This window comes from Corvus kubaryi, unplaced genomic scaffold (assembly GCF_017639235.1).
Source record: "Corvus kubaryi isolate FWS band 111438036 unplaced genomic scaffold, C.kubaryi_AGA036_p1.0 71, whole genome shotgun sequence".
NCBI classification, from domain to species: Eukaryota; Metazoa; Chordata; class Aves; order Passeriformes; family Corvidae; genus Corvus; species Corvus kubaryi.
Genome location: NW_024582059.1, coordinates 20,093,756 through 20,121,094, shown reverse-complemented (window position 1 = coordinate 20,121,094; position 27,339 = coordinate 20,093,756). Strand labels below are relative to the sequence as shown.

The 27,339-nt window shown below is 41.4% G+C and overlaps 1 protein-coding gene across 2 annotated transcripts; it reads right to left on the bottom strand.

Annotated features, from left to right (window-relative positions):
• Window positions 1–8,018: 8,018 nt before the first annotated feature.
• On the bottom strand, window positions 8,019–26,791 carry ABCG2 (ATP binding cassette subfamily G member 2 (Junior blood group)). Of its 2 annotated transcripts, none has more exons than XM_042049642.1 (16): window positions 26,437–26,791; window positions 21,175–21,387; window positions 19,848–19,907; window positions 19,257–19,371; window positions 18,373–18,525; window positions 17,796–17,953; window positions 17,265–17,416; window positions 16,727–16,831; window positions 15,478–15,725; window positions 13,737–13,819; window positions 12,893–12,982; window positions 12,125–12,249; window positions 11,063–11,217; window positions 10,065–10,154; window positions 9,262–9,359; window positions 8,019–8,769 (listed from the first exon to the last, which is right to left on the bottom strand). In XM_042049642.1, the coding sequence occupies exons 2-16, from the start codon at window positions 21,378–21,380 to the stop codon at window positions 8,619–8,621; spliced, it is 1,989 nt and encodes a 662-aa protein (XP_041905576.1). In that variant the 5' UTR covers window positions 21,381–21,387; window positions 26,437–26,791; the 3' UTR covers window positions 8,019–8,618. The 2 variants fall into 2 exon arrangements, with proteins under 2 accessions (XP_041905576.1, XP_041905575.1); XM_042049641.1 differs by having other exon boundaries at window positions 15,478–15,728; window positions 26,437–26,790.
• Between the last annotated feature and the right edge of the window lie 548 nt (window positions 26,792–27,339).

Sequence of the window (27,339 nt, the reverse complement as noted above, 5' to 3'; positions counted from 1 at the left end):
CCCTGCACTTGGTTTGTTTATGATGAAACATGAAGAATCCTACGTTTTATTTGTGTTGCTTTTATCTCATATCTTATTCTCAGATTATTCTCCCTAATAAAGGGAGTAGAGGGTGTAAATGAGCGCAGAGGACTGGGCTGATCCTAGTGTTTTATTGCCCAAGCAGTCCTTGTTTTTAAGACTTTATTTCAGATTTGTGTTTCTGCAAATGCACAGCTCTGCCTTCTGCTATTTCAGGTAGCAGCTCCCACTGCCAGTAACTCTTCATTACTTCACATTTGCTGTGTAATTTAACTCTTTTTTTTCTCTATTCCCTTTTATTTTTACCCTTGTTTCAGGGAATACTACAGCATCTGGAGGGTTTGAGTAGTGCTTGGAAAGCCTGGGCTCACATGTAACACTCATAGTTCTCTCTGGACAGGTGTCTCACCAGCTTGAAAGTATACTCTATTAATGAAAACTGAATTATTTATATAAATCCATCTCAATCCTTAGTGAAAAATACACATACTGAGTTTATTAAGTATATTAAATCTTTAGCTTATTTAGCTTTATTAAGTATATTAAGCCTTTAGCACTATAAAAGTCATAGTGTGTGAGAAGTGGGAACCTTTGTATTTTTTTATACTGTGTGTATGCTGTAACATTGCTGATTTTGGTAGGTTTCTTTAGGAAGTGCAGTTTGAGATGCATGTTTGGAATAAAAGCTTTCTGGAGTAATTCTTCCATGTCCACAGGCATCACTTGGATGCCTTGTATATTCAAATATTCTTCTCCAGTAAATCTAAACCAGAAAAACTTGGTCAAAAACTGAGGAAAAGGGGTAAAAAGGTTATGATAAAAGGTCTGCAAGCAACTCTCACTTGTATAACAAGGACTTCCAGGTTTTAAGCACTGATCATGCAAAATAGGTACAGAAAGGTGAAGTGGCTGCTTAATGGTTCAGGTGGCACACTGACATTCAAAAGAGTTGTCTTTTATTTGTGTCACCTCACACTGATGCCTTAGTACACATTCAGCTGCTTCCAGCTTGGTTCAAAGGGGTGCTACAAACATGCTGCTTAATCACCAGTAATGCTAAAACTGCAGTGGCATCACAAGTTTTCCTTGGATTGGGGATTCTGGCAGCTCTTCTGCTTTATTTCTACTCCAAGGAATATACAAGGAGACTGAAACTGCTTCCCAGGAGGCAAAGAGCAGGAAACATGCCTTCTGTAATAGGCCTGAATTTGGATGTAGTGTGACAGCAGATTTCCTGCAGGCAGGTGTTCTGGTATTTTGGGGCAGGCCTACCAGCAGTGGAGTGCTAGGAAGAGAGCAAGAAGGGTTTTGAGATTTGGGGAGTGTACTGGATTTGTGTAGCTCTCAAAAAGTTGTTAGAAATAAATGCAGTAAGATTTCCGAAGGACTGATCATGACAATTTCCATCAGCCACAGTTTTGCCAGTGACATTTTGACAAAAGTTTAGACCAGTAAATTCATTCATTTGCAAAGTCTTCAAAAGAGTTGAAGATAAGCAGATATTCACAGGGGACAAAATCTTCAGTAAAAAAATATTCATACGAAACAGATTAACAATATAAAACTCCTATGGAGTCAGAACTTGGTTCAGAAGTCCTGTTCAGATTTTGAGACCTACTTTTAAAAAAGTAATAATTTCCAGTGAGAAGAGTTAGGCTTTGTTCTCAGAGCACTCACATTTAAGGTATTTTTGAAATAAAAACTGCCAGAAATGCCTGTGTGCTGTGCACAGGCTGCTGCTTTTCGCTGTTGCGTGGAGAGTGGTGTGATGTAAACTCTGAGAAACACTCAAAGGAAAAGAATGCTCCTTTCAGGCTAAACTTGCAATTACCAGTTCAAGTCTGAGATAAGAACACTTCTGTACTGCCATCAGCTCTCCCTGGAGCCGAGGTGGACGCTGTCAGATTGAGTTCCCCAGCTCCCCAGTTTCAGATGTCTGTGTGCAGAAAGATGCAGCCATGAGACCTTGTGCTCCAGAAAGGCAGAGCTGGCAGGCACTGGAAAGAAATTTCCATTTCTCTCAGTGTTCCTGTGATGCCAGCTGTGTAATAAAGGCTGTGTTTCCTGGCTTAGTCATTTGAAACAGTTAAGTGAAGAAACAGGTTTGACAAGGGCTTTAGCTGTCTTAACTGGTTGTTATTTCATGCCCAGCAAGAAGAGGAGGGAGATGTGGACTGGGAGAGGAAAAGCATTTACGTTCAGGAGACTTTTCCCTTTTTTTTATGGCACAGGAAAATGAAAATAAGCTCTGACTGGAGAACTCATTTTAAAAAAGGAGGGAAATACTTAGATTGAAAGAAGCTGTTCTTGTCTGCAAGAACATAATCACAGATTATTTAGCAAATAGAAGTGTGTCACATGGAAGACCCGGGGGAGCAACTCCAGGAGTCTTTGTTGGCATTGCTATTATTTACATTATCAGATTATACTCCCTCCTCCTGCTATTTACATTTAGTGTAAAAAGACACAGCTAAACACAAAGTGAGCTCTTGCACTTCACTGAATGTTCAGGAGGTAGCAAGTTGATGCTTATAAAAATGGTATTTACCAGTTAATATTAGAAAACTATTCACCTTTGACACTTTATTGTGCCATAAATCGAGTCTCTCCTGATGGGAGAGAATTTGCTGAAAGTCCTTGCAAGGAGTTTAAAAGATAAAGCAAGACGTCTTCTGTAGTTTCAATGCTTCCAGATAGTTGTTTATTAAGTCTTATCAGAGGGACTGAGCCACTAGCGCGACCCAGGTACAGCATGGAAGGAGGAAGAGTAGAAGTGAGAGCGAGAGAGAGCAATTATCAAGATTTACACAGCCTTTTAAAGATATTTTAACCAATAGTTACTAAAAACATACATTATTTTTACTTTCTTACCAATTATTCAGTAACACGACTAGGAACTGCGGAATTTTCTATCCAATCATTCCAAACTACTTTTACTGCAGAATATGGAGTGGTAGGAGAAGGAGAAGAAGGTCTAGAGAACAACAACAATCCTCCATTTTGATATTTTTTACTCTTACCTATTTACTATAAAGAGAAGCCTAAAACCTCTAAATTTTTCACCCTGTGACAATCTTACATAGTAGTCTATCACCTAATTCACACCACTGTATTTTCTAGTTGTTGTCTGACTGTTGGTAATTCTTTCCAAGGTTTAAAGCTATACCAGTGTTGTCCAGGGGGGTAAAAACCCTTAAAAACAGGCTGAGAAATATTCTCAGCACTCTGGGTTCCTACAACCTTTTTTTTCCCCAAATGATGGTGTTCTCTTTTGGGAGATCATTTGTATAAAGTGTGCAAAAAACCTGGCACTGTAGCAAGAAATACTGAATTTTTTCATCCAGGAAAGAAAAGTTTGAATATTTGTAATGTTTATCAGCATCCCAGGGAAAATTTGCAAACTGAAAATACGTAACTACAAATCCATAACAGAGATCATTCGAGGAGGTTTGGTTCACCTTGAACTGATGCAGGTGTGTGTCCAGAAACAATCTCCATCATGTTACCTGCAGTGCCTGTCTGCAGTCATACAGAGTTGGGTATTGCATCCTAAGCACTTGACTCTGTTCCCACTGGGTCAGTGGAAAAGTAATCAGAAGGCAGGTGGCTATTTCATAATCCTGGAGAGTGAGGGAGTGTTGTGTTCTTGAAGAAGCAGGGTGACTAAGATACTGGCAAGGCATCTTTCTTGAGAATGAACCAGACATGACTCAAAACCTTATGGAGGCAAACATTATTTCTCTTGAAATATGAAGGAAATACATGAAACTGGAGGAGCAGAGCTTACTTATTTTAGCAGGCTAGGTTAGGCTGCCCTTGAGCCTATCCATCTGTTTCCACATGTAAAGAAACTGTTTTTTTGAGGTCTTAATCTATAATTATTTAGTCTCTGAAGACCAGATAAAACATCCATTACTTAAATTTTTTTGTGATGTTGCTATCTTAATTGTTTTCTTTCTCTAGTGGATATATTTGTCATCATTATTGGCTGTTAACTTCAAATGTCCACCTGACATAAATTCTTTGTGGCTTTTATGTTTTTTGTTTTTTTTTTTTTGATCCTTCCTCTGTGCTGGAACAACACAGAACTGCAAATCTTTTTACTTATTTATTCTCTGCCTTAGTGGAATGCTTCTCTACAAGCACATATCTCAAAGCCTCCTGGAAATCCCAAATTAAATGTCTTTCCTCACAGGTGGTGAGTATATGGCCCACAAGGCTCTTACTGTATCTACCAGCACTGAAGTCAAGAAAGATGACATTTCTTGTGCAGCCCAAAGCATCCAGACAGTGGTAGTGGCTTCATCAGCAAAACATGTAAGCCCAGAGTGAGAACTAGAGGGTCACCAAGCACTCAGGCACTTGTTAAAACTTTGCTTGAACAAATACAATTTAGAAACCCTTGGTACACTGTAAAAAATAAGTCACAAACCCCGAGTCAGTGTCATGGGCCTTTTAGATGTGTCATTTGAAAAGCCAGCAGTCCAAATCATGCAATTGTCCAACTGCATGTAAATATGTTACAGACTCAATTCAGTAACTCACTAACATCAGTTTTGAAAATAAGGCAGCAATTGTGAAGATGAAATTTGTTTTCCATACTGTCTAGCCTTCTGCCTCCTCATCAAAAGCCATTCATATTGCTCTGCTACCTGGATTACTGACCTGCTTCAAATTCCACTGAAATAACTCTTCATTAGAGAAGAACTGCTCCAACAATTTATGTTATTTGTTATTAAATATTTTTAGCTACAAAGAAGAAGCTAAAAGAGTAAAAATTGAATACCAGTGATTTCAGTTTTGCCAGTGTCCTTCTGCATATTAAAAGCTCTCAATTAAAACAGGTTTTCTCCTTAGGCTGCTATCAGCACTTAGACTGCCTTTTACTTTTTTCTTCTTATTAAATAAACATAGAGCTTTTCCAGGCTTCTCTGAATTAATGGCTTTCAGAACCTGTGTAAGTTTTAAGTATTCTTCCTGGGACATGAGCACTTCAACTGGGTGATGTATTATCTGTATCTATCCAGTTTGCTATCTGTTCTTGCCTTTATGAACATTCACTACAAGGAACAAGCAATTACTCTCAGTTACTGGCACAGAAAATATCAAAACCTTCATTTCTGTACTGAAAGCAATAAAATTTGAAAGTGGTATCTTGTAAGATTATTGTTATCATGAAGCTTTGTTCAAACTAATGGAATTAAATGGGTTTAATAACTCTTTAGAAAGTAACAACACTCAGCTTGTGATTTATTTTAATTATTTTAAAGTACTTCAGATGGAGGATGTAAAAGAAAAATCTTCATCCAGACTGAATACTCTCAAACCTAACTGTAAGTAAGTCTTTCAAAGCTTCCAAGAGTCCAAATTAAATCACTTCCTGTCAAAGTGTAAGCAAACTAAAGAGGAATTTTCATACATGAAAACATGTTTTCAGTCGAGCTAGTGATATAATCAGAATCATTAAATTCTGTACATCACACATTTTAAATGCTAAATGCAAATGACAAAAAGGAAAACTGATGGTATCAGGCAGTTCTGTCATTTTTAAGCCCGAGCAATGCATGAGTCTTAACACCATAAACAACTTGATCCATGGTACCCTCTCGCTAAGATCCTGCCGAAAGGAGCAAATGTCAGGGATAATTCAGCTCCTAAACCAGTTGCAGTGGAAAGCAAGACCAAATTGGAGCAGATTAATGAAAAAAAGGCTTAATGAGCCATGTACCCCTAAAAGAATGCTGGACAAATCCATCCCTAATTAGAGTGGGGAGATAAAAAAGATTGTGAGAAACAAGTCAGGACCATTAACCTCAGGCTATTAAGGAGGTTCTTGAGAGCCTAATTCTTGTCACAAGGTCAGGCTTTTACAAAGCAATTATTAAGGATCTCCATAGTATCAACATACAGGCACACACACGTACTCAAAGCCTTTTAACCTCAGGGATTCTGGACTCATTTCCCTTCTCTTAATTTTCCCCCCTGCTTACAGTGCTTGTAAAAGTACGTTAGAGTTATTATATTACGCATTATTGAGGTGTCTCCTGGCTTTTGCAAGCAATGTAGTTGTACTAATCAGTCCCAAACTAAAGGGGAGAACCAGATATATCACAGAATAATAGAATGTTTGGGATTAGAAGGGACTTTAAAGATCGCCTAGTGCCACCCCCCCTGCCATGGGCAGGGACACCTTTCACTAAAAAATGTAAAGTACAGTGCTGGATAAAAAGAGAAAAATAAAAGCTTCATTTAAAGGCTATAGTGTGACAGAGAAGTCTGACATGACTACTACTCTAATTTCTGCACATGCAACTGGGGTATAGAGTTTTACAAGTTTACAGAGTTAAATATTGGACAGTGCTGGAAGAAATACTTGTTTTACATAAATATGTGCTTATAGATGACCAGCTGCTGAAATGAGTAGTAGAAAGCAAGAAGAGTTTAGGAGTTATGTGGTAAATATTATCTGTGCAATAGGGTGTCAAAGCCAGTTCAAAATGTGAGTAGTTCAACTTAGTTTGATTATTTCCTTTCTCAGAAACCACTGCTGTATACTGAAATTATTTTCTTTTCTGATTGGAACACTGTCTGATCACATTTGTAACTTTTTAAATGTTGAAATTACAAGGACCAGCTGCAATTAGCTGGGCTGTACATTTCTACATTTTTAAATCTGTGATGATTTTATTTTTCTCTTTTTTTCCAAAGGCAAAAATTCCACTTTCTCGTCTTTGTAGTAACAGGACCTGGAGTACCTTTCCTGTCAGTTTTTTTTTTGAATAACCACATAGCTGTTATCTCCTCACTGTTTCCTTCTGCTTAAAAAGGACAGATGTGTAAGTAAAATAATGGTACAGAACACTCTCTCCCAATTTTTTGTGCTCTGAAGCTTTCATTTTCCCCAGCAGCATGACATCTTATCAAAAAAGCAGTACAATAGTTAGTGATTAGATCAACATGAATCCTAATGTCATATGTATGAAGATGTTAAGTTTAGAACACGTGAGCTGCCCAAAAGCTTAGATAATTTAATTGATGTATAAGCAGCATCCCAGCTCTGAATGTTCTGGAAAGATAAAAGCTGAATTTTCGTCTATATAAATCTCATAGAGATTTTTACAGATAGCCTCTAAACTTGCCTTAAAACTAATCTAGCCTCAGAAAATTTTAATAAAATAGTCTTATTCTATTGGAAGTAGATTACCATCCTGCAAACAACATATTCTGGTTGCTTGTTCTCAAGCTGTGCTTTTGCCATACAGGAACGGGGAGGCCTCAATTCAGTCTGCAACTTCCTCATGAGGGAAAGAGAAGGGGCAGGCACTGATCTCTTCTCTGTGGTGACAGTGACAGGACACCAAGGAAATGGCCTGAAGTTGTGTCAGGGGAGGTTTAGGCTGGATGTCAGGAGAAGGTTCTTCACCCTGGGGCACTGGAACAGGCTCCCCAGGGAAGGGATCACAGCAGCAGCCTGACAGAGCTCAAGATTTTGGACAACACTCTCAGGCACGGGGTGTGACTCTTGGGGTTTCTGTGCAGAGCCAGGAGTTGGACTTGATGATCCTTGTGGGTCCCTTCCATCTTGGGGTATTCTATGATTCTAAATCTCTTACAGGAATAAGGTCTTGTAAGTTTGTTTCTTACGACCTACACAAACTGGGGCAAACACTGCAGGAGCAACGAGAACAACAGTAACAGCCCAAGAAAGAGCTGTAAAGTTGTCTTCTATGCATTTTTATGTGCTTACTGTGCATAACTCTGCAAATAAAGAAGGAGATGATCTAGCGTTGCTGCACATGGCCAGGGAAAAGCTGGCCTGCCAGGAAGGGATTGCTGCTATCTATGGACCCTTACAAAGGTGCTACCATCCTGCTTAGTCATGCACTTGAAATTGGTCACCATAAAAATGACTAAGAACTAATCATGGCAGCAGCACAAATGGGACAGTGAAGATGACTTGCAGTTATGCAGAGGAAATACAAATTTCAGGACAAGGATTATGGGAATTGGCACAGTAAGTCAGAACACCTTTATTTAAAAAAACAGTGCTTCTACCACTTGAGTGAGGCAAGAAAGGCTTGATGGCATCAATAAGTACATTCTAGAGCAGTAATGATTCCCAAATAGAAAAGGGCACTGGGATGGAGAGGATTTTGTCCCTGTCTCACATATCCTGTGACCACTTAAGCAGCTGAGACTGTGTTGGTGTCCTGATAAGCATCACTTTGGACTGAATTACTTGGTGGTGAAGGTAGGTGCTAATTAAAGCATGGTACCACTATTTTTTTCAGGTTAAGTCACTAAACATTAGTTATAGTGTTTGGCAAGTTCTTAGTTAGAACATGCAGAAAGGCTGAATAGTCTCTTGAAGAAATGAATAGCTGTACACTTTTTGTGGCAAAGAGGAGTGAGCCGTGCTAAACATCTTGGCAGAGGAAATTAACAGTAAGTATTTAATATACAAGGATGGCATTCACGTTGTTGACTTGGATAATAATAAAAGTACAAAGAAAGGTGTCTTTAAAAATAATCAAGTCAGTTGCACAGTCAGTTTACCAAACTTCTGAACAGTGGGAATTGCATCTTTCCCTCTGGTTTTAAGAGAACTTCTTCATGAAGTGCAGTTTCAGGTAGGCGATGATAAGGAAGATTATTGTCATGCAGGCCAGAGCCAGGTGGTTCTGCCACAGGCCCCAGGAGCTCCAATCGATGCCTTGACTCTCCAGATACTCCTCTCCAGTACAAGGCCTACAGAAAAATACACACACATTGATAAACTTAGTCACTTTATAAACCAGTCAGCAGGAACTAGGAAGATCTTTGGAAGTTGTAGTGTGATTACATGCAGGTAGTAGGCCAGGCAAACACCAGCTGTGTGTCAGTGGTTAATTTTCCATTTGTAAATTTGCTTTTCTTGCACCTCCAGTTTCACGTAGGAAGCCGAAATGGATTTTGTGAGGCTGTACAATTGTAGTGTATGTGTGCATAGCTCTCACTGAATACAGTTTGAAGAAAAGTGAGAAGCATAATGCCAGATATTTCTGGTGTTATAAGTACTAAATATGACAACAAGGAGAACGTTCCATGCAGTCAGAATGCAAAAACCCAGTCAAAGGTTCATTTTCCATGTAAAAACTCACAGATTCTCTGGCCATCAGTATCTCTGATACTCAGACTAATGTTCTGGGACTTCTAAAGTTACTGATGGTGGGACTCTTTTCAGTGTACCAAAATACTTACGACTGGCCTATCTGTTGATATCTACTCTCACTGCTTAAAACTGTGTTGTTACTGCTTTTGCAGAAGTTCAGATTAGTCAACTCATTGATCTGTAAAGCCTTTTAAAATAAAAGAAACAATGACAACAGAAATTAGTAGGTAAAGGAATGATACATTAACAAGATGAGATATAATGCAATTAAAATTCATTCTAAAAATGTGATGGTCTCACTATTATATGGGCCAAATCCCCATTTTTTTAGCAGAGTAGCAGAGTTCTCTTTCTTTTAAGAGAGGAATGCATGCAGCCCACACCCTGTAAAGCATGCATCACAACAGGCTTTACCACCTCCCCCAGGCCAGACTGTTTCTGCACAGGCATAGTAAAGACCAAATTTCTCTGCAATATATCACCCTGGCTTAAATTTTCACAAATTAGGAGAAAAGCTTTAGCCTGACAAGTTTTTTATTTGATTGATGGAAAAGACAAATAGAAGATTTTTAATTTTTTTGGGGGGATAACATTGTTCTTTACTTCGAAACATTTCTGTCCAGCTGAATTCCAGTGGATGTAGTAGTTGTGTCTCTCATATGAGGTGTTTTCAAATTATAGAAATGAGGTCTTGTAAACAGCAGTGGGTGCTGGTTGATGAGAAGTCCTTCTTGTTTCAAGGTACTGCACAACACTCAGAGGTTGTTGTACTTAATTAGCTTTCCTTTTGCTCATTAGGCTATCAAGTTTGAAGATTTTTTCATCATTATTAAAGACATTCCTTTCTAGCAAACCATTTCCAGGTTTATAGACAGGAAAACAGAGCACTTACTGTCATTCCATATCGAGGGATGCTAAAGTATTTGAGCCAGGAGAGCCAGGACAGGACGCTTGTGAGATTGACCAGCAACCCAGAGAAAAGCTAGATGCAATAATTACAAAAAAAAAGCCACAACAGCAAGAAAAACAAATTACAAATTACATGTTTTTATCATGTGTTCTTCTCTAGCTCTTGACTTTGCTTCTTCAGATAAAAAAGAATGGGAAGGCATTCCTAGAGGAAGAAACTCTTCCAGTAGAAAAACAAGAGATAGGGAAGGATTTATATGTTACCAAGGTTTGGGCCATAACCTCAGATCCTTCCCCCAAAATGAGTAACAGGGAATGCTTTCTCCTGAGCAGGAAACCCATGTGCTTCCTGTCTGGGGGTCCCACACGGGTTCACATGAACTCTTCTGCTCCACCATGTGCAGGACTGCCGGGGTGTGCTCTGGGTTTTGCCAGGGTTCCCTGAGCCTGAGGCAATGTGGATTTTGGCTGTGGGTTCAGCGCTGCTGCCTTGTTTAAGGTGCCTGTCTCCTGACTGTGGCTGTCTGTGTGTTGTCCAGTTTAACATGCTGAAGGTGGGCTCTGCAGCTGAGGAAGACAGCTGGGGTAATGGTCTCAGAAAGCAGGGGGCTGCAGGGCATGTTCTCAGCCAGACACATTTGCTTTTCACAAAGTTAAGGGAGAGAGAATGAAGTGTAGCCCCAAGTGGCTTTCCTACTTTTCAAGTAGTTTGGTGGCTGCCAGAGGCACTGACAAGAGGAAAAGAAACCACTCTCCCCCTCACACCCAACCCTCCAGCCCCCCACTTCTTGTTAATTCAAAGGACAAATCAGAATATTCCACCCCGCAGCATCAGGATACTCAAATCAGACAAATCAGGATATGTTGACCCCAACAGACTTTTTGCAGAATTCAGCTGAACTCTGGGCTAGTAGGATTTCTGGATTTCAGCATTTCTGGGATTTCAGGATCCAGTCTAGAGAACTGAACAGAGCTACTCACAATCATAAAAACAAACGTGATAGTCATGAGTAGATTTGCTATGGCGACCACGCTCTGTCCTGCTGCAATGGCAAGTGCCATGGAAGTGGCTGTGTAGGACACCATCACAAGGGTGAACATCATTATAAAGAAGGCTTCTACTGTTGGTTTCAAACCTTAAAGATCAGAACAAGAAGGGTTTCAGAACAATCCTGCTGAAAGCTGTGCCATAACCTGAACACTATCCTGACTTTCCTAGTGTGTCCTGCCAACAGAATACACTTTGTCTGCCAGCATAGGCTGTGTCACTGAGACCCAAGACTGCCACGGTGCTTGTGACAGCCCTAATGTGTCTGTCCTGACAGTGGAGGACAGGATGAATAAGTAGTATGCCCAAAACTGCAGTAACAGTGAGGATAGCAGAATGTGTAGAAGTACTGTACTTCATACATCCAAAGTGACTTGAAGTTGTCCATCAAAGGAGAAACTTCTAGTGCACTTCCGTGAGCAGCAGCTGTACAGCATTCCACTAGTTTCCAGCAGAGAGCTCTCCTAAAGAACCTAGCGGCCTTTGGGTGGCTATGGATTTGTTAGCAAGGCCTGTCTCACTCCAGTTTCACAGTCTGAGAGCCTCTTGCTGATGTGTCCTTGTGTCCCATTGCTTGGGGAAAAACTCAGACCCAAGCCTACAAGCTGGTATTAATTCACACAGTATTAAGATCTTAAAACAAAAGCTTTTCCTTTAGGTGTTCTTGCAAGGATCAGAAAAGTAAAGCAATCAGAAGCCAAGATGGCTGTAGATGAAAAGGAATAGATCAAAACTACGTGGTAATGGTTATGGCTTCCTTCTAGGGACAGTGGAGATGAGACATGTCACAGATTCTCTGATGAATGCTTAAATCTTTGTGCCTTTTCTGTAGAAAACAACATGGTGTGCTACAAGTAAGCTCAGTAACCACTACCATGCCAGTGTAGGGCTTAAACCTATATAAATATCCATGTGTACATACACATCTATCAAGTGCACGTGCCATGCTGATTTATTGAGGGGGTTGGAATGAGGCTGTAGGTGGCCATACTTGCCTAGCATGAAGTAAACTATGCAGGTGAAGATGATGCTGGGCAGAGTCCTTATGGGTATTAAATCAGCCATTAGCTTTGCTATGAAGTATGAAGACGTTCCGTAGTACCCACTGATATATTCATGTCTGGAACACAGAGATAGGTACAGCACATTACAAATTTAACCACTAAAAACTAGTTTTATTACTTTCACCCAGAGACAAATGAATTCTAGCTCAAAATGGATGAATTTTTCTTCTCAAAATGGAAGAAAATCTTTCATACTTAGGCTGTAATGCAACTGTCCAGTAAGCCACACACTACAGAACTGGTGACATTTTCATATGCAAATAAACATGGGGATTTGTGCACATGATTTTTAGTAAATTTATGTGTCACGTCATTGAGACAGAGAGGTAAAGTTAGCATAATTTTCATATTTTTTATGCCATAATATGCATAGCTTTAAAAAATCCAGTTAGATTATATCCATTGCCCTCACTAGCAAATCAAAAACTTATTAATCAATGCCAAAATTGAGTATTCAAGGGGTTTTTTTCCTGCCGTGTCAATAATATTAATCTCTGAGCCATTTGTAATCATAGGTACCTTTTGGGGTGTTTGCAGACAACTCACTAGCAGACTACCAGAGTACATTTGCAATGAGCACTATCAGTGAAATAATTTGAAAACTCTGCACTAGCTGTACTTAAATGACAGCTACAGCATGTCAGACAATCTCACTGTCTAACGGTAGTGCCTGATAACCTTTTTGTATGCTTTACTTACATAAATATCTTTTTTTCCACGACAAAGAGTTCAATAGCTGAGATGCTGCTGAAACACTGGTTGGTGGTCAGAAAGAACATTGCACCCACTCTGCAAAATAGCAAGCAGTTGTTGAAAATGGGATGTAAATGTAGTGTTTCCACTACAGAGTAGTTTTTGGCATGCAAGGATGGCACATTTTCTGGTGCAGTCAAAGGACAGAAAATCAACTGAGTTGGTTTTTGTTTGTTTGGGTTTTTTTTGGTTTTTTTTTTGAGGGGTTGTGGTTTGGTTTTTTTCTTAATGCAATTTCCTGACTTGTTGAATTCTGATTCTTAGATTGTGAGGCATTGGTCTGCTGCAAACTGTGAGGAACGAAATAAGCAGTATGAGAAGTAGTCTTCACCTTTCCACAAAAAAATTTAAGGCACTTCATACCCACTTTAAAACTTGGCCATTTTTAAGTAAATTCTATGACGTGTTTCAAGGTTAAGAACCCAGAGGTTTCATAGTTGCAAACTCACGTGTCAGGTCAGGTACATACCCCTGTCAAAATGATACACAGACCAGCATAATTTGAAAATCTAGCTTTAGGTGCCTTACTGCTGGTAAATTCAGGTGTGTGAATAGAAACAGTTGCAAGATTAAAGCTTTAGGTTTAAGTAGCCACAAGTCTGTACATTTTAACCCTCTCAGTTCTGCAGGGACCTTGCTAGAGGGACAAAAGCACATCCTCGCTTCCAAGTCACATAGACTTGGCCTTACCTACTGATGTGAAGGGAAGCACTTGCTTTAAAGAGGTATTAGGCTCCTTTAAAGGGAGCTTTATCAAATTTTTGAGTATCCATTACCTAGACTGACTGACCTGTTCTGTAGTCCAGTAGAGTCCTCTTTAAGTCCAAAGAAAATGGCACCTACAATCAGTCCCAGAAAAGCTGTAACACACACCTAAATGGGAAAAAGAGAAAAGAGGAGGGAAAGTATCATTATCATTGCTTCATTATCATTTCCTGAATGCCAGGATGAGGAAGACAGCTTATTTTCATGCTCCACAGTGTGTAATTACTGGGCTCTATCAGACACCATATTAATGGGATTGTTTTTAACAGGATGCTACGACAGGACTGCAGATGTGCTGGTATTTGCAGTCTGTAACTATTTAAATAGTAGAGATAACAGCTGCCTCAAGGATGTCAATTAAAAGACTAAAGTGTGTGCATCACACGTTTTAAATGCTAAATGCAAATGACAAAAAGCTCAGGAAAACTGATGGTATCAGGCAGTTCTGTCATTTTTAAGCCCGAGCAATGCATGAGTCTTAACACCATAAACAACTTGATCCATGGTACCCTCTCGCTAAGATCCTGCCGAAAGGAGCAAATGTCAGGGATAATTCAGCTCCTAAACCAGTTGCAGTGGAAAGCAAGACCAAATTGGAGCAGATTAATGAAAAAAAGGCTTAATGAGCCATGTACCCCTAAAAGAATGCTGGACAAATCCATCCCTAATTAGAGTGGGGAGATAAAAAAGATTGTGAGAAACAAGTCAGGACCATTAACCTCAGGCTATTAAGGAGGTTCTTGAGAGCCTAATTCTTGTCACAAGGTCAAGCTTTTACAAAGCAATTATTAAGGATCTCCATAGTATCAACATACAGGCACACACACGTACTCAAAGCCTTTTAACCTCAGGGATTCTGGACTCGTTTACCTCCACACCAACCATTTATTCACTCATTATATAAACCATGATGAAGATAATTTATACCCCTGGATACAGGCCAATTTTTCTATTGGCTTCTCTAGAACTGCTGAGAATTGCAGTGGGAGTTTTGGTGGTGCTGTGACGGCAGAGTTTGGTCCATGAATTAGGGGATTCCCGAGGATCAGTCACTCTGCAGAGACCAGCCGTACATTCTTTATTTTTGAAGGCAATGTGCAGCTTTGAAGGAGTCAACACTTTCGGTGTTGATCCTTCTGAAAAAGCAGCACTAACAGAGCCTGGTGTTTATCTTCCATGGTGGGTGTTAGACCCCATTGTGGACTTCATGACACCTCATCCAGATGACATCATCACCAGTATGATCAGCCAAATGACCAAACAGCACACACATTACGAGACTGTGAAAATATTTTTGCACTTGAGCCAACTGCCAGCACTTCATTTTGTGCTGCAGTTTAATTTAAAGTATTCAAATGCAGTCTGTTAACTTTTCCTGACAGGGGAAAGGATTTGAGGCCAAACCCCACAGTGCTGAGTCTGGACAATTAGAGTCAAATCTGAAGAATGTTCTTGAGAAAATGTGTGAAACTGCTTGGGACCTAATGTGCTTCTGGCTGGGAGCAGCAAAATGCCCTGCTGGGAAGGAAGGGTCTTGCCTCCCAAAGTCTTTCACTAGTCCAAACTTAATTACTGAACAGTCCAACATTTGGGAGCATTCAGGACACCTTCTATCTCCACATTCCTAGATCTTGAGCACTCTTTCTTCAGATGCTTACTGCAGTCAAAATATCAAGAGGCAAAACCATCCCAATGATTTGCCTGATAATCCAGGAGCTGAATAAATTCAATGTATACAACAAAATTATAGATGCAAATAGCCTTACCTGAGCTATGGAAGCCTGAGGGTTTCCTATCAGATTTTTAAATGTGCGCCTGGACACCCATTTCAGCTGGTGAAGGAAGGAATTGGCATATGTGATTTGCCGGAAAATTCCTTTGGTTTTCATTTTATTTCCTGAAGAAACGCTCTCTAAATATGCTTTTGTTTCTCGGTAGTAGGCAGAGTTGGAGTATTTTTCTGCTAACTGTTCAGCCACTGTTTTATCATATTCAGAGCTTTCTTCAGTGCTCTCTGCTGAAAAGATTAAAAAACCAGAAGAATTAAGATGCACATGTAGTTCCAGTGATTCACTGCACTCAGTCCCGTAGCAGGCAGTTCATAAGAGTCTGTATAAATAAGACCAAACCTCTGTGTTTGTCTGTGCAACCTGTCCCACAGGCAGCAGCCTCTCAGCACTCTGACCAGGCAAACCCCTGTCTGCCCAGGGAGTTTCAACCTGGCAGCAATATGGCATTTAATGAAAAAATTATTTTTACATCCCCTTTGCCCCCAAAAGTTTCTGTAAGTGATCTGTTTCACAGATCTGATTACATAATCCTGGACTTCCCAGATTTTTGATCCAGGTAATCCTGCATGTTTCTAATTTGGTCATAAATAAATTTCAGCTGGACCTCCTTTTTTTCTCAACTATAGTGCAGTGTGGGCTTTTCCAATGGCAGATATGATGTGTGTTGCCAGTTATAATATTTGCCAGACCCTGATCACAGCATTTTTGTAAAATGATGGCTGCTCCTTTGGTAAAGATATAGTGAAACTGTGTTTGGGCACACAGAGTATTCATTACTTCATTTGCCCTTTCACTCCTGGGAAAAGAGGTAAGCTATTAGTGAGTGGCAGCAAAAAAGGATGAGAAAACATGCTCCATAAAATAGGTGAGAGCTGATTTGTTAGTTTGGGGATAATTTCTGCCTTTGCACAACTTCAGGGAAACATCAGGTGAGCAGTGGTACCCTATCTCTACCCCTTCCCACCCTGCTCAGAGGAAGGAAAACAGTAATTTCCTAATGGAAAAACTGTTCCATTAGGTAAAATATGCAAGTCGTAACTGCATCAAATTATGTCCTTAACTGGAACAATCGTCCTGGTTTATTGTCTCTGGTTCCGCAGGACTTCAGCTGCTTTGCCTTGAAGATGAAAGAAGCTCTTTCTCTGTGCTGAGGGTTAACAAAACAGTTTCTTAAATTCCCATTCCCACACGTTAGGACAACTTGACTCAGCTCTGGGTTTCATACCTGTGTTACTTTCATCAGCCTTGTTCATTGCCACGGCGGTGGAGTCTCCATTGATGACGTCCAGGAAAAAGTCTGCGGGATTGTTGTAGGGCTCGCACTGGTAGCCTGTGGTGACAGTGTTACGAGCCCTGAGTGGGGTTGTGTGACTGGCCAAGGGCTGTGCTTGGCTGTCAGGAGCACAGCCACACATCCTGCCCACGGAGCAGTCTGCACCAAGGGCGTGGCAGCCTTCGGAAAGTCCATGATTTCCTGAGGGATGAGCAGCACTGCTGGGCAGCACTGTCAGCAAAAGCGAGGTGACAGCTGGCAGCATGCTCTTCCCAGACCTAGCCTGGGCTTTCTCTAATTAAGATGCACCCAGGAACAGCTCATCCAAATCCACATGTGGGTCAAGAGAGGACACACCCAGGGAAATGCTCAGCCTGTTACAATGCTGGGCTTGCTTGGACACGCTGTGTCCAATTCCGGCCCAGAGCTACTGGCATTTTACTCAAGTTGGTGCAAACCAAAGGTTGGCCCTGCTGGAAGCTGAGCTCACCGATGGACTGGAAGTACTGGATGGCATGCTGGGCCGGGCCATGGTACAGCACTCTCCCTGCAGCCAGCAGTGTCAGGTTGTCAAACAGTCGGAATATGGAGTACCGAGGCTGGTGGATGGAGAAGATGATTGTCTTTCCTTGTTTTGACATCCTGAATGTGAAGAATGACAGAGATGTCAGCTTTGAGAATTGATTCAGTGTTTAGAATTTGAGAATAATAATGAGTTTGAAAGTTCAGTTAAGTCTTGATGAAGTCTGATTAAGTTGCTATGCCAGAGAAGGGAGAAGAAAGGGGAAAAAAGAAAATATTTGGGCCAAATTTACAGTGTCTGTGTGAGAAAAGAATTCTCACTTTGGAGAGAGAGAATTAACAGGTTTTTTCCTACCCTCTTTGTATATTTGGCTCACTGGTAAATAATTAGATGTCTGAACTCCCTGTTTGCTCATTCTAACTGTAATTCAAGTCAAATACAACTGAAGTACAGCAGAGTGGAGTGCTGAGAATGGGAAGCTGTTTCCAAGGCCATCACCTTTTCAGTAGCAGTAGGACAGCGTTAGCAGTGCTGGCATCAAGTCCTGTGGTTGGCTCATCCAAAAACAAGATGGCAGGATCCGTGATGAGCTCCATCCCAATATTGGTCCTTTTCCGCTCTCCTCCAGACACCCCGCGAGAGAACTGGGTGCCAACCTGATAGAAAACAAGAAACTTGTCTTATTTGGCCCAAAGAGAAATCCTTGAGTGAACAGCATCCTACCCACACGGCAGTATTTAGGGAGAGTTGTAAGGAATTTTGGCCCTACTCTCAGGAGCAGATGTAAATGTTATCTCACACACAGCCTGGTTCTTGATGTTAGTATTGCTGGAGGTCTTGTCTTTTTCTCCAATCACTACCTTTCTCTTTCACCTTTCCCTGCAGTGTAATGCCATATGGCAGCATGAGCATAGTCTGTACAGATCTCCGTACAGAAATGTTATTAATTACTGTGTTACTGAAACAGCCTGTTGAAGTTTACTTTTTTTTTATTCTGCCATGATGAGCCATTTGATTAATTAATAAACCACTTACTACTGGATCATGGTTTAAGCACCTTGTTTACAGGCCTTACCTTGGAATCTGCCACTTTGCTCAAACCCAGTTCCTTGATGATCTGATTCACTCGTTCATCTTTTTCCTGCTCCTTCACTGACTTTGGCAAGCGAAGTGCTGCTGAGAACTTCAGGTTTTCTCTTACAGTCAGGGTTCCCATCACTACATCATCCTTCATTAAAAAAAAAGGTAGATACTTAGTGGTTGCTCAGCAGTTTCTATTTATTCCTCTGAGAACTGCATCTACCTATGTTTTATGCTGTCCTTGCATGCAGAGGAACAGTAGCAGCAGCCAGAACATGCAGTAAGGTGCATCTTCAATGCCTGTGTCATAGCAGAGAGTGGATTTCATGTATGTAATTGTATTTGCCTTAATTCATAAAGCAATGCCATATAGGAACAGCCTCCATCATGCATGATATCAAAATGCATAAAGAGCAAAGTGCTAAAAACTATCCCTTATGAATTCTTACCTTATTCATTTTTTTGGAGGTGTCAAGGGAGAGACTGAAGGGCTGAAGGGGCCTAAGGAGTAACTACAGCTCAGGTCATTATCACCGTGTGTTTGTCAATGCAGCCTCAGCCCACCACAGATGAGAGCAGGGAGAAAAGAGGGAAGGAAAAGAGAGGTTGGGTCCATGTGGGTTAGGATGAAGGTGTTCCCAACTTGTTTGTCAAAGGAGGAAGGAGGGGAGGTTTTTAGATACCATCTTCTTGTCTCTTGCAAAGGGAACCTGTCAATTGCAGGAAGTTGAGATTTACATGTGGTTTGAGAGACTGCCTTTCTGTAACATGCTGACTGCAATTTTAAGGAGTTTTCCTAGATTCTTGGGTCAAGGCAAGGTATTTGCAACACAGCAGCAACTTCTCCCAGTAGAATCCACAGTGATAAAAATTACTTACCTGTACTACGTACCCAGAGGTACATTTAAAGTTGGCAGGCTGAGGAGCTCCATTGATCAAAATGTCACCAGAGAGCCCATTGGGATCCTTCCTTGCAGCCAAAATGTCGAGCAGCCTAAAGGGAAAGTTGGTTACTTTGTCAGATGAACATGCAGGAGGCAAAGCTCTCTGAACCATAAACCCAGCTCACGGAACGAAGAGCTACCTAAAAGCGTATCACATTAAATGTTTGCAATTTAGAAAACCCCCAGCAACTTCCAAGGACTGAGTTTCTTTTGTCCTGGTTTCCTAAGGAAATGAGATCTGTGCTGTTTCGTGTCCATTTTTTCAATCACTTGATTTTAAGCTAGAATGGTGTGTAAGGAGCAAGTGTCAGCAAAGTACCAGCAAAGTGTGGACTAAAACTGAATTTCACCTTTCTCATACAAACTGATTGCCTTTTTTGAATTCAAGTATTTCTCGGAAAACAGTGAGGTTTGCACAGACCTAAATAAAAACTCTTTCTCTGAAAGAGAAGTGCATTATGCTAGAAGTGTGCAGTTTCATTTCCCCCTTGGGGTAATTTCTGTGGAGGGCAAAGGGGGCACTTACGAAGATTTACCACTGCCAGTAGGTCCCAAAATCGCATTCAGTCCTGGTTTCATGATGCCACTGTAAGACAAAACAGATAGGTTTTACAAAATAATTAGGGTGGGGTTATTTCTTTGCCTGTTTCAACTGGTAGGCCAGTGTAACTTATCTGTACTACTACTTTCTGCATCCCATTAATTTTGGAATTAATAAAGATGCCTAATCACAAGCAATATTTATGATCAGATTTCACCTTAACTTTTATTCCTAAGCACAGAAACATGACTAAAATGTAGCAAAATCTGTACATATATTTTTACCCCATGGATCTCTACAAGAGAAGCATGCACTTGCTTTAGCCATATTCTGTTCTCTCAACAGAGAGAATAATGGTCCCTGTAGACAGAATAAACTAGGGATTTGTCTGTACTTAAAATGCAGTTGATAGTTTCTCTGTATCTGGCATTAAAGCCCCATGAAACTCAAAAGCCAGATGGAAAAAGTCACAAACGACCCATGTGAGTCAACTGAGGTACCACAACACATGGCTTTTGAGGAAAGCAACAAAACCTTTAAGAGCTCATGTTTAGCAGGTGTGGAAATTCCCTGGGCAAAGAGCAGGACAGACAGAGTTACACAAAAGGGTGAATATTTATGATAGAAACTGGAGTTGGAGAGCTGAAAGTCACGGGTAATTTGAAATGGCATATTGTATGAACACTTGCCACTGAATTTACTGAACTGTGAATGGGCAAACTTTATTCACTGATTATTTGAACAAAGGCCATAATGACATGACTGCTTTACTGCAGTAGTGCTCACTGTTGGGGAAAAAACACCAAAAGAACTCAACAAAAAACTGCCAAAAACCCAGAAACCTTTACATCTCTTCAAAGTTAACCTAACCCTCATATATATTAATGTGTTAAACATTTTAAGTTAAACCCCCCCAAAAATTAACCTTTCCCAAGGCCACCTGAGGGAAGGAGACACAAGTGTGGGGGACAGGCTGTTGGTATCTCAGCTAAACACCCTGGCACAGTGGGAGGATTGCCAGGTAGTGTAGAGCGAGCAGAGCTGGCTGGTGTGCCTCGTGCTGATAGCAACCAGGAGGGCTGTACCCCAGGGCCAGGGGAAGTGAGCTCTCTGATGTACAGGCTCAGCCCAGTGACTGAGGGCCTGGGTTTAAGCACAGCTGGCAGCAAACACAAGGCAACCACACATACAAATAATTCTTCTAAATCTCAATCTGCATATTGTGCTGAATGGCTCAGTGACACGAGTGAAGTCAACTCTCTGGACAGAAATAAAACCTACATGTATTCTAGAGAGATGTTTAAATACGTACTTGACATCTCTCAGAACTTCTTTATCAGCGGTTTTTTGGAAACACAGGAACCCAGTCTTTGTCTTCACACAGTAGCAGATGTTGTGGAAGGTGAGCACGCTTCCTGCCTTGCCAGCAAAGTCTGGTGAGGACTGCTTTCTGCTGGGAATGCCATTTGTACTGGAGTCTGACATCTGAATGTATAGGTGTGGCTGGCATTCTGCCATCTTTCCTCTGGAAGTAAAAAACAGGCAAGGGGAAAGGGAAGATTTGATTAAGTATGAAGAGGAAACATGTGTCTTTTGGGCCCGGTGTTCAGCACTGGGCCTATGGTAGGCTTGGAAGATGCCCATCTAGGAGTCTCTCTTTTGGATAGGAACATTGGGTCCTGTGGGCTCAGACCTGGAGACGACACGAAGCTGATGAGGAGCTGGGTCTGCCAGGGTTAGGGAGGTAGAAGACTTTCCCTCCACCCTGATGGTCTGTTGGGGTGGGCTGACCTTGGGTGGCCACAGCTGCCCACCCAGCCACCCTCTGAGGGGAATATCTACTCTGGAACCTGGACCTCCTTCTCTGGGGTTTGTAGAGCTGTTTCTCTCACATTTTCTCACTTCTCTCTCACAGCTGCTGAACAACAACTTTTGCCCTTTCTTACACAGGTTTCTAGAGAGGCTCTACCAGCATCACTGACACGCTCAGCTTTGTCACACCAGCTGGAGGTGGCTGTGTCTGCCACCTCAGGTGGCACAACCCCACAACCCTCACAACCCCAGGATCTTTCCCACAGAATCCTCCCGCTCCAAATACCCCTCAGCAGCAGCACCTGGCCACAGGCAACAACTGTTATATTAATCTAAATAATTTTGCCAAGGATATAGCAACAAGGAAACTGATATGGTTGCCAAGTCTGATATGGGTGACCAGTCCTCCAACTCAGCACAGTTACACTGCTTACAGCAAGGAAGGAGGCAAATTATGAGACAGTTTCAGACATGCTGAATGAATTTGAGAGCCATTAGTAAAAAGGAGCCTTGCAAAAAAAAAAAAAAAAGCACCATTTAATCTAACAGGCTCATACGGTCACATAAAAACCCAAACCCAAGCCCTTATCTTGTCAGTTTGCTAAGGCTGCTTGACAGACAGCTTGAGCTGTCCTTTGTGGCTATTGGCACAGCGAAACCTCTGGAAGCTCTACGTTCAGCAACCAGCCTATCTGCACATAAAGCTGGTTCATCTGTCTCCCAGGGATGCTATCCCAAATCTAGCCCAAGATTGCCTCTTCTGAGAAAGCTGCAGTCTTCTGTGCTGACTAAAAGATAAGGTCTTAATGTTTTACTAATCAGTAATCTTGGCCCAGTGCAAAGCAACTGTGTTCAAAATGTAATTACAATGGGTCTAGCTTTAATTTGAGCTAGAATGCATTTTTAATAAGTTGAACATCAATCAAATGTGCAACATTTAAAATACAGAGGCCTTTTACTGATAAACTGCATACACTCTCACTTGTGCCAGAGAAGATTTACCTACCTGGAGGAGGACAGGTAATTTTATAAGGCTATTTTTTCCTGTAGTTTCTGGGCTAATCTGTCTGGACATAAATCACCACCTTTTGAAAGGATGCTTTGGTAACTCAGAGATGTGTATTCAGAACTGCAGTGGGAGTCTCACCAAGTTCTGAACAGCTGTTTGCTGAGCTGTTTGCCAAATACTCAACCACAGGGGCAACACCAAGGGTAGGCATTAGAAAATCCCTTGAGCTGTTGGATAACCAAGCAGCACAAGGTGAGAGCAGAAGTCAGGAGACAGTGTGACTCCGACTGTGATATATCACAACATATATAAGGTATTTGGATCAGTATTTTGCTTGATCGCATTTTTTTTCTCAGCTTAATATTTCAGTATTGCTGATGCAACATTACAAGCAAATGAGAAAAAAAAATGAGGTAGAGTTTGACCTCAGGCATTATCAACAGAATGGTTACATTTTTTTTTTGTTTGTTTCATTTGATTTTGTTGGGGTTTTTGTCTTTTTTTCCAAAGACTGGCATAAAAACCTAGCTCAACACTTGCACTGAAGTTTCTGAAATGCTCTTTAGAGAACAACCTTTTTTTTTTAGGAATTAAAGAAATTCAGTCTTCCAGACTGAACTAGACAGGTAGACAGTAAGCAGAGAATCATAAACTGTTTTCACAAATAAAGGATGACACTGTTTCCACAGTGTCGTTCCTAAGAACAGACAGTCTGTCATAGTCAAATTTAATCTATCAACCAAGTTATGATGAGATTGTACACATCCTTGCAAAAATGTGTGTAGAAGCTATATAAATAAATCAGGTATGGGAAGAATTACATACACCCATAGCAAACAGCCTCTCAATGGCTATTTAATACAGTTGTCAGCAGGAAAATTCCAGTTCAGGAAGGCTTGATAGCCCAAATTGCCAGACAAAAACAATGTTCTTCACTATTGTCCCTTGGGAAAGCATTAACTACTAGCAGCTGTGAGCAGAGGCTGGCTTCAGGTCTCACTGGACCCCTGGTGTTAAGTTGTTACAGCCCTTCCTGGCTGCAGGGTGCTTGTGCCACTTGCAGGGACAGGATAGGGTGCTGTAGGTGGAACACCTGGAACATGGATTTACCTGTGTTCTGTTCCTCCCTTCAGAAAAACGTGTATTGGTGGGGACATGCCATTTATCAAAGTTAAAAAAAAATCTACTTCAAAGGTTACATTAATACTGAAAATAGCATTTTACACTTTCAGAGCTGCTAGAATTTATTGCAGAAAGAAATTGCAGAATGCTCATTTGCTTAAAGCTGGAGTGGTTATTTCCTCTGTGTGAAACCTGTGTTGGCTGCTCTGTTCTCAAAGGGGCATAACCACTGCAAGGTCTCCACCACAGCACCTCCTTTGGCTGGCAGAATGACAGGGCTCTGGACATGCTGCTGGGAAGGGGCTTGAGGAAGTCCCAAGCCCCAGCTTCTGCCTCTGAGCAGGGCTGGCACCAACACGAGATGGGGTCAGCGGTGGTGCTGCGTGGGTAATCTGTGGAAGCCTCTGAGAGTGGCAATTTGGATCTCAGCTAACAGTGTGCTGGGAGAAGATGAAGTGCTGACAATAGAAATAATGCTCACGTGCTAGAATTAGGCGTTTGATTTGCTTTGCTTTTTTGCATGCCTCTTTTTCACCGTAAAGAGTTGTAGTGAGATAATCAGTTTGGTATTTTGAAAATCAACATTCCCATTTCTGATCTAGCAATAAACTTCACCAGACAAACAGAGGGTCCTGCTCCTTCACAGTGAATGTAATTATCAGCTGTTTGCAATTGCTCCTTAGAAACGGAATCTCTAAAATATTGCAGCTTTTAATTGTTTAAAAAAATTTGAGTTTAATGTGATATACAGCTATGAAACATTTTAAGTCAGAGCTTTTGCAGGACAAAGAAACAACCAAGATGAATGTTAATAGAATAAATTCCTATGCAAATTTTAAATGAAGTTTCTCAGATTTCATTGCCAATGGCTTACAAATATTTACTTTAGATCAGAAATGAGCAGGAGATTCAATGACAACATGTACTGCCTGCTGTATTCAGAAGTATTTGTTAACTTCAATAAAGTGTTTCATATCCTTATCATATCAAGCCTGGCTATAACACACTTTGCATCAGCAAAATAAAAAACTTATAAACTCAGGAAATTTTGTAAATTTTGGTTTGCCAAATAGTTCTAAAACATTTTTATTGCCTTTGATTTCAGCATCATTTCAGCTCAAGCCTAATAGAAAATCCTTTTCTTCAGAGATATTTAGTCTCAGAAAATTTTGTCAGGAGACGAAGTACTGGATCTAGAGATTTAACCTTTCATTAATGGCAAAATGAAACTACTTTCTTAAAAACAACCAAGAAATCTCTTTGCCCACTGTTTCAATGCACATAAAATGAAAGTCTCAGTACAGTCACTTTCCTGAGTATTCTTCTGAGACTTGTAAAGTAGAAAGTCTCATTTTTCCTACACACACAGGGGCACTGAACAAAACCATCAAACAACAACGAAATGTGCTACAAAGTTCAATTGATACAAACCCACTTGAGCCTCAACAATACCATACCTGGAGTCTTTCAAACGGTTTCAGTAAAAGTATTTGTGTGCCTTAAGATATATTGTCTATACAAAAAGCTAAGGAACATTTATTCCCGTCAGTCTTCCTGCAAAGCTTTTGGTACCAGAGGGATTTGCAGTTCAAGTAGAAAAAAACCATAATACTACAAAACAATACTTTAGGAGGGGTAGTAAAATTACTGATAACAGAATTCAGACGTGCATTTTTTAAAATCCAGGCAGTTACTCAAAAGATTTTAGCTCTGTAGAGAATAAGCATTGAAGTTACTTAAGGAGAAAGAATTTTAGAGACAGAAGCAGCTTTCAGCAGAATTTTCTAAAGGAAGCTGCCCCAAACCCTTTTTAGAAGCAGTCTTTTTTTTTCTGGATACTTGAGAGAAGTGCCAGAGAAACCACAATTAAGTGTGTTATTATTTCTCATATTTTTAATGGGTAGAAAGTTAAGTCTTGCAACCTGCAGGCTGAGACAGTACTGTATGTGCATTTTGGACTTGGGATATATATAAATTCACAGAAGTTGTAAGTATACCTTTTCTACCCTGCTTCTTTAGCCATTTCCAGGGATGTGGACTGACCAGAGAATTTCTGTGGGGATGCAAAGGGGCCAGGACCATATATTCCTCTTTCTCAGGAACACGTGCAGGAAATTAAAAGCGTTTGAGTAAATAAGGATAATGCGATTCTGGCAGTCTGTAAGTTAATTGGCATCCGATTTACCGGGGATTTGTAACCTACCTTCCATGAAAAGAGCCCTGTGTATTAACTGGGGACCGAGCAAGCAGCGCATGGTGCGTGCAGGCATTTGCACGCACGTGGATGTGCATGAGGGAACACCGAGGATGGCAGCTCCTGTAAAATTTTCTCATTTTTCACCTTTTTACTTGTTTTAATTTAAGCCTTGAAACTTCCCTTCTCCCCCCCCAGCATTTTATAAAGCACATTTTCATTGATTTCTTGCCTTCCCAACAAGATCCCTTGAAAAGCTAGGAGAAGGCAGGCGAGCGTTTCGCTGTGATTTCCTTGGCTGTTGGAGAAAAACAGCTGCTGAATATAATTCCGCAGCAATGGCACGGTAAGCAATTCCTGGGCGAGGAAGCACGCCACTACACCGAGCTAAAGGTGTCTCAGTAAAAGGGCTGAACTGCTGCTACCGACTCACTCACCAGCAGCAGGTCCGGGTCAACGCTGCGGGGCTGCTGAGGAGGTGGCAGAGGCGCTGGGAGGCATGCAGGATCCAGGGAAGGGAGGAGCAGGAGGTGTACAGGAGCCCAGCGCCGACGGCTCGCTCAACTTGCGGGACAGGGCAGTGCCACCCGGATCATCACATCTGCTGCAGGACGAGCTGGCAGCTGGCTTCCCTGCGCTCCGTCACCCGGGGAGTCTCCACCCTCTCTGTACGCTGGGGAAGCCACAGGGCCTTCTGGGGAGGGCAGGGCCAGGGCGAGCCACAGCCTTCACCTTTTCTCCTTTTAGCTGAACAAGTCGTAAGCTGCAAGGGCAGGACCTCGCCGGGAGCTGCCCCAACCCTACCATGCCAGTAGCGGTGACACTGAGTGAAGGAGAACATCTCCACCTGCCTGAGGCTTGCAACCATGGACAGCTGGCAGGGTGGGATGAATGCCAGCATGGCATGTTAGAAAAGGCTCACCTGGCTATGGTGTCTTCTCTCCCAGTGTCCTGAAGGTGGGTATGTTTTCCTTCAGTTCCAAATACCTGCAAAAATGCAGAGGCTTTTCTGAGCCCATCAGAGCAGGGTTTTCACAGGACAGTATGTGGGCATGTCATTGGTGCTGTGGAAGGAACCAAAACTGAGGCAGCCACTGTTACAAAAGGTAGGAGCGCTGGTCCCCAGCTGAGGTTACTGGGCAGCATCAGCCACAGCTTTCCAGGAGCTGTGCTAACACTGGGTGCAGGATCAATGATGGGCATGCCACCTCTCATATGTGCTCTCTGATAGAGCTTTGCTTTCCAGGACAGTTGTAGCTTCCAATAACCCCAAAGATGAGGTTGAGCAAACTTTGGGGGATGCTGAAGGAACTCATTTGGTTCTGTTGGCGCCATCCCAC